At 38.1% G+C, this 19770-nt stretch overlaps 1 protein-coding gene across 2 annotated transcripts in view; it reads right to left on the bottom strand.

The window, feature by feature from the left end:
- Window positions 1-19770, bottom strand: part of LOC130096919 (microtubule-associated protein 4) — a 92602-nt gene that overhangs the window by 25749 nt on the left and 47083 nt on the right. For both annotated transcript variants that reach the window (XM_056263611.1, XM_056263612.1), the window contains 4 exons: window positions 18541-18624; window positions 17581-17667; window positions 14652-14897; window positions 11881-13080 (listed from right to left, as the gene is read on the bottom strand). In XM_056263611.1, coding sequence (XP_056119586.1) covers window positions 11881-13080; window positions 14652-14897; window positions 17581-17667; window positions 18541-18624 — 1617 coding nt within the window. The remainder of the gene's footprint in view (window positions 1-11880; window positions 13081-14651; window positions 14898-17580; window positions 17668-18540; window positions 18625-19770) is intronic.

The raw sequence follows: 19770 nt of genomic DNA, 5'->3' as shown, positions 1-19770 counted from the left end.
CATAGCTTAAACCTAAAGAACGGTGCTCTTGGCACAGGGTTAGTAGATTAGGTCGCCGTTAAACCGGCTTAAAGTCCCCCTGTGGTGAAAACCAGCTTTTAATGTTGTTTATGTGTCTATGTGGTGTTTAATACGCTTTAAGACACACCATGTGTAAGTTCATAAGTCGACAGCATTGCTGAGTATTTTCTGCTTAAAACTGCAGTGAACCAAAGACAGTCTCAAAAACACGGTTTGAAATCGCTGGTGTTTCTGACGTCACAAACGACCTTGTAACCAATCAGATCAACCTGTGATCGTCAACCAGTGGATCTCTGAGCTGAGTGAGTGAGTGGAGGCGGGGCTCATTCGCATATTCATAGAACCGCGCATACTAAATGAGGCAAGGGTGTCGAGTTACATTCAAGATATTTTAAGGCAAGGAAAAAACATCTAAATATGTCATTTTGGTGATAAAAGAGGAGTTTTAAGGGATAAAATTATTGACTACAGGGGGACTTTAATGTAAATGTCAACATTTACTAATACATTATTACAATAAAAAGTTGTCTGTTTATATTAGGCAATGTAACGTGAACATTAGTAAAGTCTTCAAAATTGTTATGCTTTTAAAATATTAAAATAAGTTAATGCATTAAATACTGTTAACAAATGAGACCTTTTTGTAAATTATGAACAATAAGTAAAGAGAAAAAAAACGTGCTGCCCGTTTAAACAAAGCCAATGTATTGAAATGAGGGCCAGGATCGTCCATGAGAAAACACAGCCTGACCTACATGTATGTGCATCTCTAGGCTGACCTGAATGTTCGGTTATGTAGCATAAGGCTCGAAGCGACTGTTGCAACATACTGATGGAAAGGCCAGAGATTGAACACAGATTGAAGCGGACAGCTGAATCGCAAATAAACACAAGCGTGGCGTTTGCTGAAGCATGCACACTTTAATTACACTACAAGATTTTCCTCCTAGTAACTGAAGTTAGGAATCCAAAACTTATAGAAGCAGCAGAAACGGGGATATAAAAAGAACAAACAACGAGCCGCATTCCTCTCCTCTTTACTCGAACGGCTGAAACATTTATCAATGTCACAATGAAGAAAAAAACCAACAACACACAGGTGGCCAAAAAAAGATGAAGTCGGGAGGCTGCGAGAACACAAAGCCAGATAACTCGACTGAGACCGTCTACCCAGATGCTATTTTCAGCCCACCACCCCTCCTCCTCCTCCTAAGAGCCAACATCGTTTCCTTGGTAGCCCTGATTCCTTAGGTCTCCTAAGCAACTGCCTCCCGTTGCCATGGCAACATGAGCCTTGTCAACGAAGGAGCAGGTAAGGGGCCACATGTCCAAAAATATAATAATATAATAGAGTGGAATTATGGGGGAAAAGCTAGAGGTTCAGTGATGCACTTAGTTGTTGTTGTTCTTTTTTTAGTTTATTCTATTATACATAATGTTTTATGTGATTATGTAATAATTTAATAAAAGTTAACGATCAGCCCAAAACATTTACATTCCATCACTAAAAACAGCAGAACATGCCTTGCTGTAAGAGTTAATAATTTTAACTCTTAAAACTCCAGAATCCTGAGATAACCAAAAAGACATTTTAAATGTTTTTACTTGGGAAAAAAATGTATTTATGCCTTAAAATATCTTGAATGTAACTCGACACCCTTGCCTCATTTAGTATACGAGCTGCGGTTCTATGAATATGCAGATGAGCCCCGCCTCCACTCACTCCCTCAGCTCAGAGATCCACTGGTTGACGATCACACGTTGATCTGATTGGTTACAAGGTCGTTTGTGACGTCAGAAACACCAGCGATTTCAAACCGTGTTTTTGAGACTGTCTTTGGTTCACTGCAGTTTTAAGCAGGAAATACTCAGCAATGCTGTCGACTTATGAACTTACACATGGTGTGTCTTAAAGCAGATTAAAAACACCACATAGACACATAAACAACATTAAACGCTGGATTCTCACCACAGGGGGACTTTAATGTTTTTAAATGTTACTAGTTTCGGAATGTTCAGAGAACATTAGAATTCTCAGTGTTTGAAGAATGACCAAACGGAATGTTGGCGTAACCAAGATAAGCCAATTTAACGGAGACCTGATCTGCCAAAGCACCGTTCTTTAGGTTTGAGACTTAAACAGGCTCTTTTGGCTCTGAGACTTGCAGCCTCTTCTACAGGCTTTACAATCACTCATCCGGTCAAGCAAACACACATCAGCCATGATGAAGTAAACTCACACACTGCTCTCCGGTTAAAAATAACCTGCGGGTGACGCTCAATAGCTCGTCTGAATGGGAGACAGATCAATTCAAACATATTTCGGCATCAAGCGTCACTCAATCCAGTCGCTCAATGCTGCTATTAATATTCTGATAAGAAACTGTTTATTGTCACTCCTGAGAGAAACTCAAATGCTAAGATCTTCTAACAAAACGCAGTGTGAACCGTCTGAAGGCATGTTCTGTTTTATGGTTTGTGAAAAAAAGTCTCTTCTGCTCACCAAAGCTGCCTTTCTTTGATCAAAAATACAGTAGAAAATGTGAAATATTGTTACAATTTAAAAATAGCTGTTTTCTATGAGAATTTTTGATGCATACAAAGTTCAAAAGAACAGCATTTATTTTAAACAAAAATACTTTGTGACATAAATGTGTTCACTGCCACTTTTGAATTAAACATCCTTGTTGTGGAATAAAAATATTAATAAATGTATTTTGCTGACCTCAAACTTTTGAATCATTATATCTGTTCCAAATATTTAAATTATCTCAAATGTTCTGGGATAAAAGTTTATAGTTCGAATATAAAGCAAATCACCTTTTGAAAGTAACTTGGCGCTTCAAAAAACAATTGTATCGATTGCATCGTTACACCAGTAGGGGGCGACAAGTGACTTAAAAAATGAATTTCTCATTGAATCATTCATTCAAGAGATTCGTTCAAAAACGCTGATTCATTCAGTAATGAAACAAGTGAAGTCTTTATGAGTGAGTCATTGCAAAAACTACTCAGAAGATCTCAGAGAGTGAAATGGTTCAGTTCTGCTGAAACGCTTCATGTCAGCTGGGAATACAGATTTTCTTCACATATTATATCACATTAGCTGGATTTCTGACTATGTGTAAAGTCAGTCTCCTGCATCAGTGAGCAGAGGGTAATTATTCTGTTGATCACAGCCGGTCTCTTTTCTCCGACCGCCTGCCAAAGCACGAGCTACAGCAACTGTTGCAGAAACCTGCCATATTTACATATTTGCATAATTAAGACATTTGTGAAGATATGGAGGAATATTATCAGTGATGTTACGATGAGCACACCGTGACAATAACCCTCTGATTGAACAAGTCACATGGCATGCAACACTTATGCCCACTTTCTCAGCATCTGTCCTTGTTACTATGGAAACATCAGCTTCTTTTTCAGTCGCCGTGGCAACGAGACAGGCTCCACGCCCTCCCTGGAGGCAGTCTGTGTTTACAACAGTCGATGCATTGATCTTTAGCGCTCCGTCTCAAACACTCCGGTTATCATAACCTTCCACTGTACGAATCCATTTGAATTCATACGCAGAACAATGATTGGCTAAATGTTCATTTCGTGGTAAAATGATGTAAAATGGTAAAGTGTACCAAGAACTGAGACATTCGTTTCAGTTAGAATAGACATTTGTGCCGTCGGCGGTTATAAACATACTGACAAAATCCACTAATCTAATGACACCAACTTACAACTACTGTTCAATAGTTTGGGGTCAATATGAGATATATATGTATATGCTTTTGTAGCATCATAAATGTATTTACTATATATATATATATATATATATATAAAGAAATGTATACTTTTATTCTGCAAGAAAGTATTAAATTGATCAAAACTAAGAGTAAAGACATTTATGATGCTACAAAAGACTTCCATTCATCAAAGGATCCTGAAAAATTACACTTATCACCGTATCCACAAAAATATGAACTGTTTTCAACATTGATAACAATCAGTCAGCTAATCAGCATATAATAATGATTTCTGAAGGATCATGTGACACTGAAGACTGGAGTAATGACGCTGAAAATTCAGCTTTGATCACAGGAATAAATTACACTTTACTATTCACATAGAAATATAACAGAATAGGTATAATAGGTGCCCTTTAAAACCTTTGTTTAATCTGATGAATCAAAATGATTCGATGACTCACTCATAAAGACTTCACTTGTTTCATTACTGGATGAATCAGCGTTTCTGAACGAATCTCTTGAATGAATGATTCAATGACTCACTCATAAAGACTTCACTTGTTTCATTACTGGATGAATCGGCGTTTCTGAACGAATCTCTTGAATGAATGATTCAATGACTCACTCATATAGACTTCACTTGTTTCATTACTGGATGAATCGGCGTTTCTGAACGAATCTCTTGAATGAATGATTCAATGACTCACTCATATAGACTTCACTTGTTTCATTACTGGATGAATCAGCGTTTCTGAACAAATCTCTTGAATGAATGATTCAATGACTCACTCATAAAGACTTCACTTGTTTCATTACTGGATGAATCGGCGTTTCTGAACGAATCTCTTGAATGAATGATTCAATGACTCACTCATAAAGACTTCACTTGTTTCATTACTGGATGAATCGGCGTTTCTGAACGAATCTCTTGAATGAATGATTCAATGACTCACTCATATAGACTTCACTTGTTTCATTACTGGATGAATCAGCGTTTCTGAACGAATCTCTTGAATGAATGATTCAATGACTCACTCATATAGACTTCACTTGTTTCATTACTGGATGAATAAGCGTTTCTGAACGAATCTCTTGAATGAATGATTCAATGACTCATTCATATAGACTTCACTTGTTTCATTACTGGATGAATCAGCGTTTCTGAATGAATCTCTTGAATGAATGATTCAATGACTCACTCATATAGACTTCACTTGTTTCATTACTGGATGAATCGGCGTTTCTGAACGAATCTCTTGAATGAATGATTCAATGACTCACTCATATAGACTTCACTTGTTTCATTACTGGATGAATCGGCGTTTCTGAACAAATCTCTTGAATGAATGATTCAATGACTCACTCATATAGACTTCACTTGTTTCATTACTGGATGAATCGGCGTTTCTGAACGAATCTCTAGAATGAATGATTCAATGACTCACTCATATAGACTTCACTTGTTTCATTACTGGATGAATCAGCGTTTCTGAACAAATCTCTTGAATGAATGATTCAATGACTCACTCATATAGACTTCACTTGTTTCATTACTGGATGAATCAGCGTTTCTGAACGAATCTCTTGAATGAATGATTCAATGACTCATTCATATAGACTTCACTTGTTTCATTACTGGATGAATCAGCGTTTCTGAATGAATCTCTTGAATAAATGATTCAATGACTCACTCATATAGACTTCACTTGTTTCATTACTGGATGAATCGGCGTTTCTGAACGAATCTCTAGAATGAATGATTCAATGACTCACTCATATAGACTTCACTTGTTTCATTACTGGATGAATCAGCGTTTCTGAACAAATCTCTTGAATGAATGATTCAATGACTCACTCATATAGACTTCACTTGTTTCATTACTGGATGAATCAGCGTTTCTGAACAAATCTCTTGAATGAATGATTCAATGACTCACTCATATAGACTTCACTTGTTTCATTACTGGATGAATCGGCGTTTCTGAACAAATCTCTTGAATGAATGATTCAATGACTCACTCATAAAGACTTCACTTGTTTCATTACTGGATGAATCGGCGTTTCTGAACGAATCTCTTGAATGAATGATTCAATGACTCACTCATATAGACTTCACTTGTTTCATTACTGGATGAATCAGCGTTTCTGAACGAATCTCTTTACTGAATGATTCAATGACATCACTTGTCGCCCCCTACTGGTGTAACGATGTAATCGATACAGTCGCTATATGAAGCATCAAGTTACTTTCAAAAGGTGATTTGCTCTATTTTGATCACTGCCGTAAACATCAATGTTTTCATTCGAACTATAAACTTTTATCCCAGAACATCTGAAATAATCTAAATATATCTGTAACACAGAAATAACGATACTGTGTGTTTGAAAAGACTGTTAGTGAAGCCGTTTCATGCCTAGATAGCCGAACTGCTTTCTCTGGCTCTAATAGAGAGAGCCAAATCACTGTAATTTATGAATGAGATCGTGTGGGTGTTTGAATCGAGATCGCAACCTTTTAACGATTAATTTGGTGATTTACATTTAGCCCGTCTCCACATAAACACTATCACAACACCACAAAAAAGCAAGTCCTGTAGACCGAAGCGGTCACACCTCTTGAAAACACGTCTCAGAGGGCGTTGGGTCGGGTCGGGCGGTGCCAAGAGGCCGGTGGCTCCATACGCCCGTCTTTCACCGTGAAGCTTCTCAGTAGGGTTTACTTATGTAAGATCCTCCCGTTGAGCCCTGTGCCGACGCTCACAGCCTATCAAAACCTCTGGCCTCCAAAAATACTCCTCGCATCTGCTCCCAAACATCTACTGGCCTGTTTTAGCCCTTTTTCTAGGCAGGCGCTATATTATGTAAAACACAAACATGAAAGAAAGAAGAAAAACTGTCCTAAAGTGTATAATAACACAAACTTGCATAACAAAAACAAACAAAAGAAAACTTAAACAAAAAACGTATATCGAGTGCAACCGAATTTAACAATGCAGAATTTTTTTATATAGTATTTCAACATAATGCAATAAATTGCAATATTTCAATATTGATATTGCAATATTTTGCCATGTGCTGTGTATTTTGCCCCTCTTTTTTGTTTTAAGACAAACCATGTGTAAGTTCATAAGTCGACAGTAGGGGTGTGCAAAAAAATCGATTCACATTTGAATCGCGATTCAATCTTTACCGATTCAGAATCGATTCATAGAATTCCAAAAATCGATTCTTTTTTTTTTTTTTTTTGGCGTGCACGGGTGGAGTGGCAATCGGGTGAGTCGGGACTTTTACCGGTGGTCCGGTAGTGTTTCGAGCATAGACTGTAAAGGTTTCGAGGCTGCGAGGGCCGGTCTGATAAATAGTTATACATTGCAAGTTCTTGCCGCCCGCTGGTCAAACTGTGCAGCCTCTCTGCTCAACCCGTAAATAAATGCATCGATCCGCAGATCTTATGTTTGAGTTCTGTAGATCTTTTGCCAAGCGTGTCAGAGGTTACGGGTTCTAAACCGCACTCGTATAGTGTTTTCTCTCTCTCATCAAAACCGAATATGTTCATCACGTTTGTGTGCATTTTATTTTGTGATTTTACCGGAGTCTCCACAACGGCGATAGATTGAAGCGCGCGTCCGAGTGAAGACTGCGCGAGCCACAGAGAACACTGTATCCATGACACTGATAGCAGCGGACACGAGCGCTCAGCTTGATTTCAAAAACAACAGATCTCTTATTTAATAGCGAAATAAATTTATGGTCTGCTAGTTAACTGGAGATACCCGCAAATTACGCCTATGAACGACTTCACTGGATCTAAACAAATCAATCTAACCATAGATGTTACCAGTAGCGGTGGCTTTTTAAAATAATTTCGCAAGGGTTCTATGACATTGATATATATTTTTAGGAAGTTCAATATGCCCAGTCGAGTTCACATTTCAACAGTCAACCTGGTAGCTGAAGTAGTCCTTAAACCACATTTAGCATAATTGTTTGTTTGATCTGACTACAGCACTTTAAAGCTAAATGTAAAAGCTTCTATTTAAGTTTTATTTTAAACTTGAATTAAATGTAAGCTGGCCAAAGCTTGGCACTTTGCACTTTTTAGTTGCAGAAGTTTTTATTTTTGTATGAAGTCATATAAAGTAATATCAAACTACATTTAATTTGTTGTTTTTTTCTTTTAAATTGTGTCTACTGCAATCAATCACAGGAAAAAGTAAACTACATTTATATACTGCGAATCGTTTTTGAATCGAAAATCAATTTTGAATCGAATCTTGAGACAAAAAATCGGTATCGAATCGAATCGTGACATTTTCTGAATCGTGCACCCCTAGTCGACAGCATTGCTGAGTATTTTCTGCTTAAAACTGCAGTGAACCAAAGACAGTCTCAAAAACACGGTTTGAAATCGCTGGTGTTTCTGACGTCACAAACGACCTTGTAACCAATCAGATCAACAAGTGATCGTCAACCAGTGGATCTCTGAGCTGAGGGAGTGAGTGAGTGGAGGCGGGGCTCATCTGCATATTCATAGAACCGCACATACTAAATGAGGCACGGGTGTCGAGTTACATTCAAGATATTTTAAGGCATGAAGAAATTTTTTTGCACAGGAAAAAAACTTTTAAATATGCCATTTTGGTGATAAAAGATACAATTATGTATTAATTTATTAAAAACGGGGTTCAATTATTGACTACAGGGGACCTTTAAAAGAAAGAAATGAAAATGAATAAAATGCACTGGGTAAATGAAAATGAAAAACACTCGCTTGATCATCTGAGAATGTATTTGTGATCAGCAATTCAATGTGCCTTAAAGGGGTCATGAACTAGCTTTTTTAATTGTTTTATATTGTTGTCTGAGGTCAACTTATGACGTTCGCTTGGTTTTTACATTCAAAAACATCAAAATGAATAAGTAATAGGCTATTTTCTACCCTAGTTTTGAGCCTAGCTCAAAAACGCTCGGTTTTTTTGGGCGTCTCGCATTGAAGACTTGGAAGTAAACGCCCACTGCTGTGAGTGGATAACAGTTTTGCATATTATAATGAGTTTCATGTAATGCGCGAATCGGTGGGCGGGGCTAAACCGTCCGTGTTGAAGTAGGCGTTGATCTTCTTCTGCGGGGGGGGTGTTTTATCCTCTGTGTCGTCATAGTTCCCCACTTTGAAAAACGAGTCGTTTGCTGAGCCTGGTGTCAATAAAAGTATTGGACTAACAGGGACGTTTCCAGTTCTGAAACTTACAGGATATTCTTATAATATGATGACCTCTTAGATGTCAAAAGCTCAAGGAAAATTTAATTTCTCAGTTCATCACCCCTTTAATCAGGATAATCGTTCAGATGGAACAAAAACAAAAAGCTAAAAAAATGCTGTGAAGTATTCATATTTCATTGTTGGTTTGAACAATTACGATTAAGTAGTATAACATACAATCTTATCGATTACTCCATAATCGTCTATTCATATTTTCTCAAAATACATGATTAGAATCCCAAATAAATCTCTATATAACGTAAACTAGCATTCAAAGCACATCAGATTTACCAGTCACAGAGAAACAACCGAGGCGGAAGTGTTTATTTTCTTCATAACAAGCGACTATCTGAACAAAAGGAGAGCTGGCCCGTGTTGTAAGTGTGTTAACACTCCACCATTCATAACAACACACGTCACAATCAAGGGCGTCTCACGGATTCACAAGAGACACACCAAACACATCACGACCCAAAACAATCAATGCCATTCAGAGATGTGCACAGGATGTACTCAAGGCTAAGGAAAATATTACTTTGCTTTGTGTTATATATATATATATATTTTTTTTTTTTTCAGAGTTATTGCAGGAAACCTAACATGGAATAATAGAATTCACTCTAATGTGACATTTGACACGGAGCTTTCACAATTTTCTTATTTTCAGCTCGTAGTACAACACACACGCACATTATGGGACACTGTCATTAATTTGCATGTTGGAAAGTGTGACACCAAACGCTGATGTCCTGTCTCCTGGAGTGTATAAGTAGCTCCCTCAGTGACAGAGTCCCTCCCCACTGGAGAAAGAGCCGAAAATTACAGAGAACTAAAAGAGACAGCTGTGTCAGACGCGCCCAAACACACACACACTAATAAAAGGCGCTACACACAGAATCTAAAACCAGCAATCGGCCATTTTAAGACATACTATACTGTATTTTCTGCAGTTGCGTAGCTTATGCTATGCTGAAGTTGATCAAGTCAACATGTAATAGCATTCACAACCCAGTTTACTTCTGCAATGTGATGTATTTCAGAGTGAAGACAGGCTAAAACAAGATATAAGAAAGCAAACTGTAGGTGCGTCCCAATTTGCGTACTTATGCACTATGCTATTCTTCACACTGAAGATTGCAACAACAAGAAGTGCACTTTAACACCCAGTTGATACACTTAATTAACCGTAAAAACTAAGTGTGGGATGTTGGAGACTTCATGCACTCGACTGTCGCAGCTTTTATTATAAAATTCATATACTACACCGGGGCTTTTCAATCTTTTATAATATGATGAAAAATATAATGATTCGTATGGGTGTCCACCCATCCTAATATTTAAAAGATAGTTGAATATTTTTTATGTAAAAAGACCCAATTAATACTGTGAAAAAAAAATATTATAAATGTGTAAACTATTTAGTTTCTATTAGCATACTTCATTGTGTTTTAACTAAAATGTATTTTATACATGTATTTAAAAAAAAAAAAAAAAAAAAACATTTTAATCAAAGTATGAATATAGGCCTATAAAATTTCAGTTATTTTAATACATTTTTTTTATTTAATCTTATTTTTATTTATTTGTTTTTACATTTTACACTGATTTTCTTATATTTTTTTTAATGAAATTTTATTTATTTTAATCAAATGTATTAATTTATTATTGATTTTACTTAAATAAAATTGTATTTATTTAAAAAATTATAAAAAATAATAATGTTTTTTAGTTAATTGGATCAATCTTATTTTTATTAATTTATTTTTAAATTCTCCTAGTGCATAGTGTGAACAGTGTATAGTGCGTCATTTGGGACAACTTGAGTCTTTCTCCTCCTGTTCATGACTCACAGCAATGCCTTCTGGGATTATGACAATATTCTATTTAAATACAACACTTGCGTTTCTAGTTTACATTTAAGAACATAAATGCTTTAATGAAAAAAGGCTAGATTATGGAGATACAAGGACTTTTTATACCACATACCGATTCACAGATTCATTTAGTTTGGATGATACAAACTAGTTCAGTCATTTAAGTTACAAATTACAAAAAAAGTTGTAACTGAAATAAAAATAGTAATAAAAAAGTTAAAGTACTGAAATGAGTACAACTGAAAAAAGCTGCAAATCACTGTTCCACTAACCAAATATCACCTACATCTGGTTATGAGACTGCTACAGAAATTATAGAGCAAGTTATGAATGAAAAGTAGAGGATGTTACACAACACGCTTTTTTCACAACACAAAGAGACCAAAAAATGAGTAAGCAATAACTAAATCTTGACTTACCTAATTGGCGTGTTGAAACAGATGATGTCGGGGAACATAGAGGAGAAAGAAATAAAAAGAGCATCACTTACGACTGTATTGCACTTTGTATACATGCATGAATGGACAAGGGTGGTACATATTCACACTAAAAAAAGTGCTAGAAGAGAAATGGGTGGTGGAAACCGAGAGATAAGATTGTCACTGTTAGGTGTCACCAATGGTAGTGCAAGAATCAATCACAACAGCAGAGTGGAGATGCAAAAATTGTGAGGGAACAACAACACCTCCTCGGATAACTGCAAACCAAAGCGTTTTGATTAGTATAGTACACCCTGGATCACAAGGTTAATGGGGGGAAGGGGGTGGGGTTCTTTCTTGTTTGCACAAAGTCGGTCATTCATTGTGGAAGAAACACCCAAGCAAAACCAAGCCAACCCGCTTTAAACGAACCCTAACCATTGAGTCCAGCTGACGGGGTGACATGTTAGTTATTGGGGTGTGCAGTTTAATCACTCAAGCCCAGGCTTGGAATCCACACAGCCATGCATTAAGTGGATCCAGCTCCCAAAACGTCCACAACAAACCTTCCAATGTGAAGGGCAGTCCTCCGGCTTGCTCCCGAGGTTCTGCAAAACTAGGGAAGAATGGCGGAGCGGCCGGATTCAAACCGGAAATCTGTGGAGACGGCAACTTTGCATCAGGGGAAGTTGGACTTTTTGATGAGGATGAACTGGACTTCTTGCCTTGTTTGGTTTTTGGTTCCTTTGGGGATTTGCTCTTTGGTGAAGGAACTGGGACTTGGGTCTCAAATGCAACATCTTCCAGATCAAAAGGTTGATTGTGGTTGTTAAGAGACCACGCAGGTCCAGATGGAGAAAATGGAGGCGCTGAGATTAGCTCTTCCATCGGTGGTACAAAACAAGTGCTTCCAGGGGTGGATGCCTGAGGCTGCTTCACTCCTGAGTCTTCGGTGGCCATGGAAGAGGTGTAGGGATGTTCTTGTCCAAACATCGCCTCCTCAAAAGTTCCTCCAGGAGAAGGTTGAGCATCATTGAGAAGAGAATCAGCTTTTCCCAGAGGTGATGGAAGGGTGAAATCATCTTCCGTGTCCATGAGTATATCATGGAATCCAGATGACGTGGATAAGGGGTGCTGATCGGGGGCTCGACCGGGAGACTTTAGGGAGATCGTTGCAGGAGTTGTGGATGGTGGGGAAGTAGCTGTGAGAGACAGGAGATCTTGGGTAAGAGACAGAGGAATGAGACTCCCATCAGTGTAGTCCTCAGAAAACGACACTAGACCACTGTCAACTCCAAGGGGTGATTGAGTAAAATCAGTTGCGAACTCTTGCGGCACGGAGGCCGAAGAAGGGACGAAGGGTTCGGCATGGATCGCCCATTCCTCGGGTATCTTCTTTCGGCTTTTCGGCTTCTTGGCTCTCCCACCAATGCGCCCGACGTCTTCCCAACCTCCATCTTCTTTGGATTGATGGAGGCTCTCGGATAAAGCACTTTCGCTTTGCATTTCCGCGTGGAAGTCGTAAACCTCGTCCCTGGGTCTCCGCTTTTTCTTCTTCTTTTCCTTCTTACGGTCAGATCCTTCGCCTTCCCTTTCCTCGGCATCTCCCACACTTATGTCTCTCGGGGACCACTGGGGATCGGTCGTATCACTCTGGCTTTCTACCAGGTGACTTGCATGGCGACTGATAATGGTGGAAACGCTGGGTGTGAAGGGCAGGTCAGAAGGAATGCCGGCCTCATCGGACCAGTGATCACCAAAGACACCTCATATACAGAGAAGAAAGGAAATTAGAGTAGCACTAACTCCCTTTTTCGCTCTCTCACACATGCACAAAGGCATTCGCTAAATTCTTAAATCACGCCTCACTCCCAGACAGATGTAAGATATTCCCTACAACCTGTGAAGATCTAAATCAGATAATTTAACCATCTTTTGAGATAGTTGCAGCCCTGGATGCTGACTGGTCTGAAATACACAATATAGTCAAAACTATTACATGAAACACATTGCCTTATTTAACTTCTATAATAAAGCAGTTCATTAAAGGATGTGACCAAAATTAAGGTGCTGAAATAAGGAGGTTTGATGGCACTTTAAGATAAAGAAACTGTAACTGATGTAATATATTGATGAAGCATGTAAACAGTTCTAAAAAAAAAGCCTAATTTTCTATTTAAAATATCTAAAAATACATTTATCCCAGAATAATCTGCTTGAGAAGCAACACAATGAAATTACTTTTATAGATTGTATCTTGAATATCGATGCATTTTGTCTTTCTGCACAGGCATCTTTTTCAGACAAGTTTAAAAATCTGCCAGGGTAGTAATATTTTTCAAAATACAATCTAAGAAAGCAAGTCTTATTAATCTTATGCAATGTTAATTTTCAAGTAAAATATTGTTTGAAAAATATATTTTTTAGATGTTTTTACTGAAAAAAGTGTTTTTTTCCTTCCTTTTTTGCAGAAGATGTGCACAAAGCAGACTGAGCAACTGAGGTCAAGCTTAACTTATTTGTGTACAAGGTCTGGCTTCCTCTATAAGAAATAACGAGCAGAAATAATGATTTGTGGGGCAAATCCCATTTGGGGATTTGTGAGACGACTCCTCGTATACTAAATGACTGGACACTAGATAACATGCCTGACTGACCAAGATATCTTTGTCTTGGAAGATAAGGTCTATAACCTAAGGTGTTTTGTGTGAGACGAACTCAAATATTACATTTGCTAATAAAGTATGCTTAAGTCATCATCAAATCGAGTCAGAATTTTTCCAACTGGGTGATTTAACGATCAAGCACTTGATAACTGACCTCGTGCATGAGTTAATGTGACTCTACAAGTCTGACCCTCCATCTGGTAGGTGTCTAACACTGTTTGCACATCAACAACCATCCATGAGCATCAAACCAGGCAGAATATCTTTCTGATATGCGAGGTGAATCTAGGTCTCAGCTGCACTGTACTAACCCTATACAGCCGAGAAACCCTTAAAGGCCCCTGGGACACCAGAAACGAAGGATTTGACTAGCTTTGGCAACTGATAATGTAACTCCGCCTTGCACTAGTTATAGTGCCCCCTAGTGGGCAGCAATAGTTTTAATTACTAATGGATTAGAAATTTGCTCCACAGGGGCTCCTGCAGGAATCCCATAATCCCTAATACAAAACACATGGGAAGTACATGAGGGAAATTGACTACATATTAAGGGCATGAGCAGCATTTAAAGATGATTTGTCACGCTATATATAGATATATGCAGTACTGCCTCATAGAAAGATACTCTAACATTGAAAAATGCTGATATTTGTGCAGTTCTGTGTACATACCTGCAGATGTGTCCAGTGGGCTCTTGGGTGTCGTGGGTGCCAGGGGTTTAGCTGGTATTTTGGGGGATTCGGGTGGTATTTTGGGGGGTTCGGCTGGTATTTTGGGGGGTTCGGCTGGTATTTTGGGGGATTCAGGGGCCTTAACATCTGGTGAACCCTGTGGTTCGGCCACACCAGACGGTCTTTCTGTCTGGAGAGGAGCAGCACCTGTGATCACCGCAGACACTGTGCTAGGCTGAGAGAAACCTATGGAAAATTACAGAAATTCAGAGAAAAAGTCAAATACATGACATATTTATTTAAATACACCATGTACTTGTGGTTTTAAACCATTAAACATTAATTTTCTAGAATGTGAGGTTTTGATAATAATAATAATAATAATAATAATAATGATGATAATCTAATATTAGCAGTAGTAATATAGTATTAATATATAATATATAATAATTATTAATAAAGAATAATATTATTACTTGTAGTAGTTGGATTTATAATATAAGTTATTAATGTATTATTTAAATAACAATCATACTACTACTACTACTACTGCTAATAATAATAAATTAAGATTACAGTATTAAAACATGTTCAACTTATTAAATAAATTATTAAATAAATACTTGACAGCTATATATTTCTTTATATATTTTTTTTCTAAATCTACATTTAATGAAACCTTTTATGCTTCATTTAGACCAGTTTCTTAAGATTTTTCAACGGTTACCACTATCAGTAGGCTGGGAAAACCCAGACAACTTCCGGCAAATTTAGATTTGCTCTGAAAGTTAGTCTGGCAAAGAGCTCATTCAAGCCCATTTCCAATCCGTCGAAATCGAGGCACCAATCAGAAGCGTTGGGGCGGGCTTTACACGATGAGGACAGCGCTGGGATTTTGAAGCAGATTTTGTAGCCTACATTACAAAGATGGATGCCGCCGTCGAACATCACTCGTTCGAATCAGCTATCGCGTCTGTTTTAAGCGGTTTGAACGTTTCCTTTTAGTTAAAAACCGAGCAAAGAACAACACTCGTCCGCTCTGCATACGTCATCTCCTTCATCGCTCTGATTGGGTTTAGGTCTATCCGCGACGTCCGTTGGTGACGCCCCTCTGGAAATGATTTGTCTATGACGCTTTGCCAGACCATAACTCAGTTACAACTGACAATGGTCTGGTGTTAACCAGGCTACACTATCAGCTGAGATGCGGATGCTTCTGTAACACACCGTCTATGATATATGCATGTATATACATGCACGATTATCAGATCAGACACGTGTTTGTTCCTGTATCACATCAGGTATGACAGAAACAGTGAGGTATGTACCAGGTGGTGAAATCCACCGTTAGACACGATCAGTGTCGCATCTGAGCTGAATTCTGATGCGAGCGTGACTCATTATCTCCCAAGAGCCCCTTTAAACCAGCGCTAATATCAGCTATTGTCTTTCTAGGGAAAAACAGGGCTGTTCATTTACCCCACTAATGAATTCACGCTCATTATCATTACTAGCATTACTTCTAATGCGGCCCATTAGACTGCAGAATAAAAGCTCTAGGCTATTTCAAATCAAATCTTCATTTCTCAGCATGACCAGAGATGGAGTTTCTGTCTGTGACTTTCAACATGATGTTGCCACACAATGACGCCAAGAACTTATTAAAGTTTCCCAACATCTATAACCAGTATAACTAGTAGGACTGTAGATGTATATCACATTCAAAACAGGAATTACAGAAGGAGAAGATCTTTATTAAACGAGGTCAGGGGTAATTAGAGGTGTTGTTTTGCCGGACGCACAATTTTAGTAAACCTAATTAATGGCCGGAGAGAGATTCAACAAGATGACACTGCACAAATAAAAGCGTATAATTAACGAGCGGCCCGGCCTCAAGCAGCGAGCACTGAAAAAGCAGCTAAATCACATTAGAATAATGATTTTCAAAGCTCTATATATACACATCCCAAAACTCAATTAGTAAAGATGCAGTCAAAGTATTTGCTATTTGTTGTTATATATATATATAAAGCTTGATTCTGGATGTTATTCACTGCCATTATACAGACGAGTGCAAGGGGAACATTTTTTTTTTGTGGTCCATAAAAGAAAGTAGGGCATACGGCAATAGCACAACACCATGGTAAGTAAATAATGACTTAAAAAGCTTCACACTTTTTCCAGCACTTCTAAGCTCTAAATACTACCTGAACTTAAATGTTATTTTTAATGCGATACCCAGAAACATTTTTTGTTCATTCTTTAAAGATTGTCCCCATTTGTAAATACTAAAAGTTGCAACATGTAGGAAAATGTCTAAAGTTTGCTTGGTGGCAAACAAACACTTATAATAAAAAAATAATAAAATAAATAAATAAAAACTATAGCCAGTAGATGGGGGCAGAGGAGCACTTATTGGCTTATTAGCCATTTTCATTCCAGAATATGTTTTTTTTTACAAGTTTTGCTTTTGAATTTATATTTATACATTATGAAATCACGATTATAAAATATCAAATTATCAAGAAATCAAATTGTGTCAAAGTTTGGCACTTTTTTCGTACTGAAGTATGAAGCTGTCGGTCAGTCCAGCATGATACTATAGAAGAACAATGGGATATTTAATAAGAGTAGAATATTTACAGGGAATTTTTTTTGTTTGGAAAGTTTTTGCATAAAAGTTATTTTTTTCTGCACCTCAACTCAAGCTCAGCACTTTCCTCTCAAATGTGCATTTCCAAGAAATAAACATAATATTATTAGTAATTTTAGGATTGAATTACCTTTATGATTAAAAATCCACCCAGCACAACCAAAATCAGGTAAGCTCTACAGATGCTTTTTCTTTTGCACAGAATTTATAAAACAATTCCGGAAAATGACAAACTATGATTATGACTGTATGATTATTTAGTTTTTTGGTGGTCACCTGAGAACGGTCCCATCGGGCTGCTGTCCATCATCTGTGTTGGGCTTGACTGTGAGCCCCACTGATCAGGAAAACCAGACATCGCCCCTAGAAAACAACAGAGAGACAGAGAGAGATAAACAACAGGGAGTGTCGTACAAGTGTGCAGATGCTGAGCTGCATTTCAATGAGAGGAGAAAAGTGACGAGTGTTTTGTAAGAGGCTTTACAGAGAGACAGAAAACAAGCCGTCACAATCAGCTGGTTATTACTAGAGAAAGGAAACATGTAAATGTGTCGTTTATCAGAAGATCACAGCAACTGCAATGACACATCACATTATAAACCAGCTTAAACAGTGTCTGTGCTGCAGTCGTCAACGATTGACTTTACTAATAGATCAGACTCGGGTGAACAAAATGACCAGACCATATTTTTTGCAAGAGCAACCAATCAGAGCACCCTGTATAAATAAATATACACCCTAAATATGATTTTAGTAAGAAATAGTATCAGTCAGTTCTCCTCCTGTCCACTGATCGTCTGCCGCACATAAAACTGCAAACACGTTCTCCATCTGGGAGTCGCTAATATAATAGGCTGTCGTTAAACCAGTTTTGGGAGTGAATTTCATATGGGAAGAAAGTCATATTACTAGACACTTCTGAGGGAGAACTGAACACCGGATTCACCAACGTGTGTGAGCTTAATGTCATCAACAGGGTTTTATTCGAGGCCCTTAGCAGAAGGAAAGCCTGCTATCCATCAGCAAAAACACATAACATGCAATTTGCACTAGGTCACAAACCAGTTGTACTGGTTGTACTAAAACCAGCCTTAAAATGTTACATAAAACTTTTGTTGGCCGGTTTACATCAGCCAGACGTCTCTTGCTGTCTAAGTGGGCGTATCTTCAGCAGAATAGTCTGCATTGTGAACTAAACCTTATTAAGTAACTGAGTAAAGCCGAAACTGAACTCACCTGATAGTAAGTCTGTCCCAAACGTCTGCTGGTCAGTCTGATGTGGCCGTGTGTCTTTCCACGACGTCAGCGGATTCACGGTGCCTGTAGAACAGATAATGACACTTCTGTTGATTAAAGACTGTAAATCCGTGCCTTCGACTCACCTGCCCCATTTCAAACACACAACACAGACTCCCATGCATAACACGCAGAGTTAAAGTCTCTGACTGGCACGCTGTGAGCTCATGGTGCCGACTGGATGATCCGAAGTGGCTGTTCTGGACGAGACACCCTGCCACAAACCCAGAGGCTCAGAGCGGGTGACGCTGAAGAGACGTGACAGGACCGAAGCAAAGTCACAGCGGCACTGTGGGCAACACGGACCCGGCCCGGACCTCCGGGTGCGATGCGGTCTACGGGTTAGACAGGGTTCACATCGGCTTACACACTGTCTGTGCTCCCGAGCCAAAATCAAGTCTCTTGTGTGAGATTTGCCTCAATATCAGTACAGATGAATTGAGGCATTGAATCTGTATTTCAACTCTTTCCCCGCCAGCGTTTTTTGGAAAAAGTTGCCAGCGCGCACCAGCATTTTTTGATCATTTTCACAAAAATTGAATGCATGGCCCCCAGAATATTTTTTTTATTAAGAACTGAACATGCAATATATATATAAAAAATAAAAAAAAACTTTTTATTCTAGCTTCATGCATTTTATTATTTGAATATGGGTAAGTATCATTAAAAAAAAAGCAACATTTTGAGCAAAAAGCTGAGAAAATTATGTTTTATCAAAGACCATGCCTGGATGGGATTGAGAATGATGATCTAAACACAGATGGAAAGGTTCGGCTTACACACTGTCTGTGCTCCCGAGCCAAAATCAAGTCTCTTGTGTGAGATTTGCCTCAATATCAGTACAGATGAATTGAGGCATTGAATCTGTATTTTAACTCGTTCCCTGCCAGCGTTTTTTGGAAAAAGTTGCCAGCGCGCACCAGCATTTTTTGATCATTTTCACAAAAATGTTTCACAAATATTTGTTTTCATAAATAACTGAACATGCAATATATCAAAGGAAAGAACAAAAAAAAAAACATTTGTCTCTTGTGCGAGATTTGCCTCAATATCAGGACGGATGATATGAGGCATTGAATCTGTAACTTAACTCTTTCTCCGCCAGTGTTAAATTTAAAAAAAAAAATTTTAAAGCGCGCGCCAGCATTTTTTTTTATCTTATCACAAAAA

This window comes from Rhinichthys klamathensis, unplaced genomic scaffold, assembly GCF_029890125.1.
Source record: "Rhinichthys klamathensis goyatoka isolate OS25496 unplaced genomic scaffold, OSU_Roscu_1.1 h1tg000209l_1, whole genome shotgun sequence".
Taxonomy (NCBI): Eukaryota; Metazoa; Chordata; class Actinopteri; order Cypriniformes; family Leuciscidae; genus Rhinichthys; species Rhinichthys klamathensis.
Note: the sequence above shows the minus strand (reverse complement) of the source record. Positions and strands in the feature narration are given on the sequence as shown.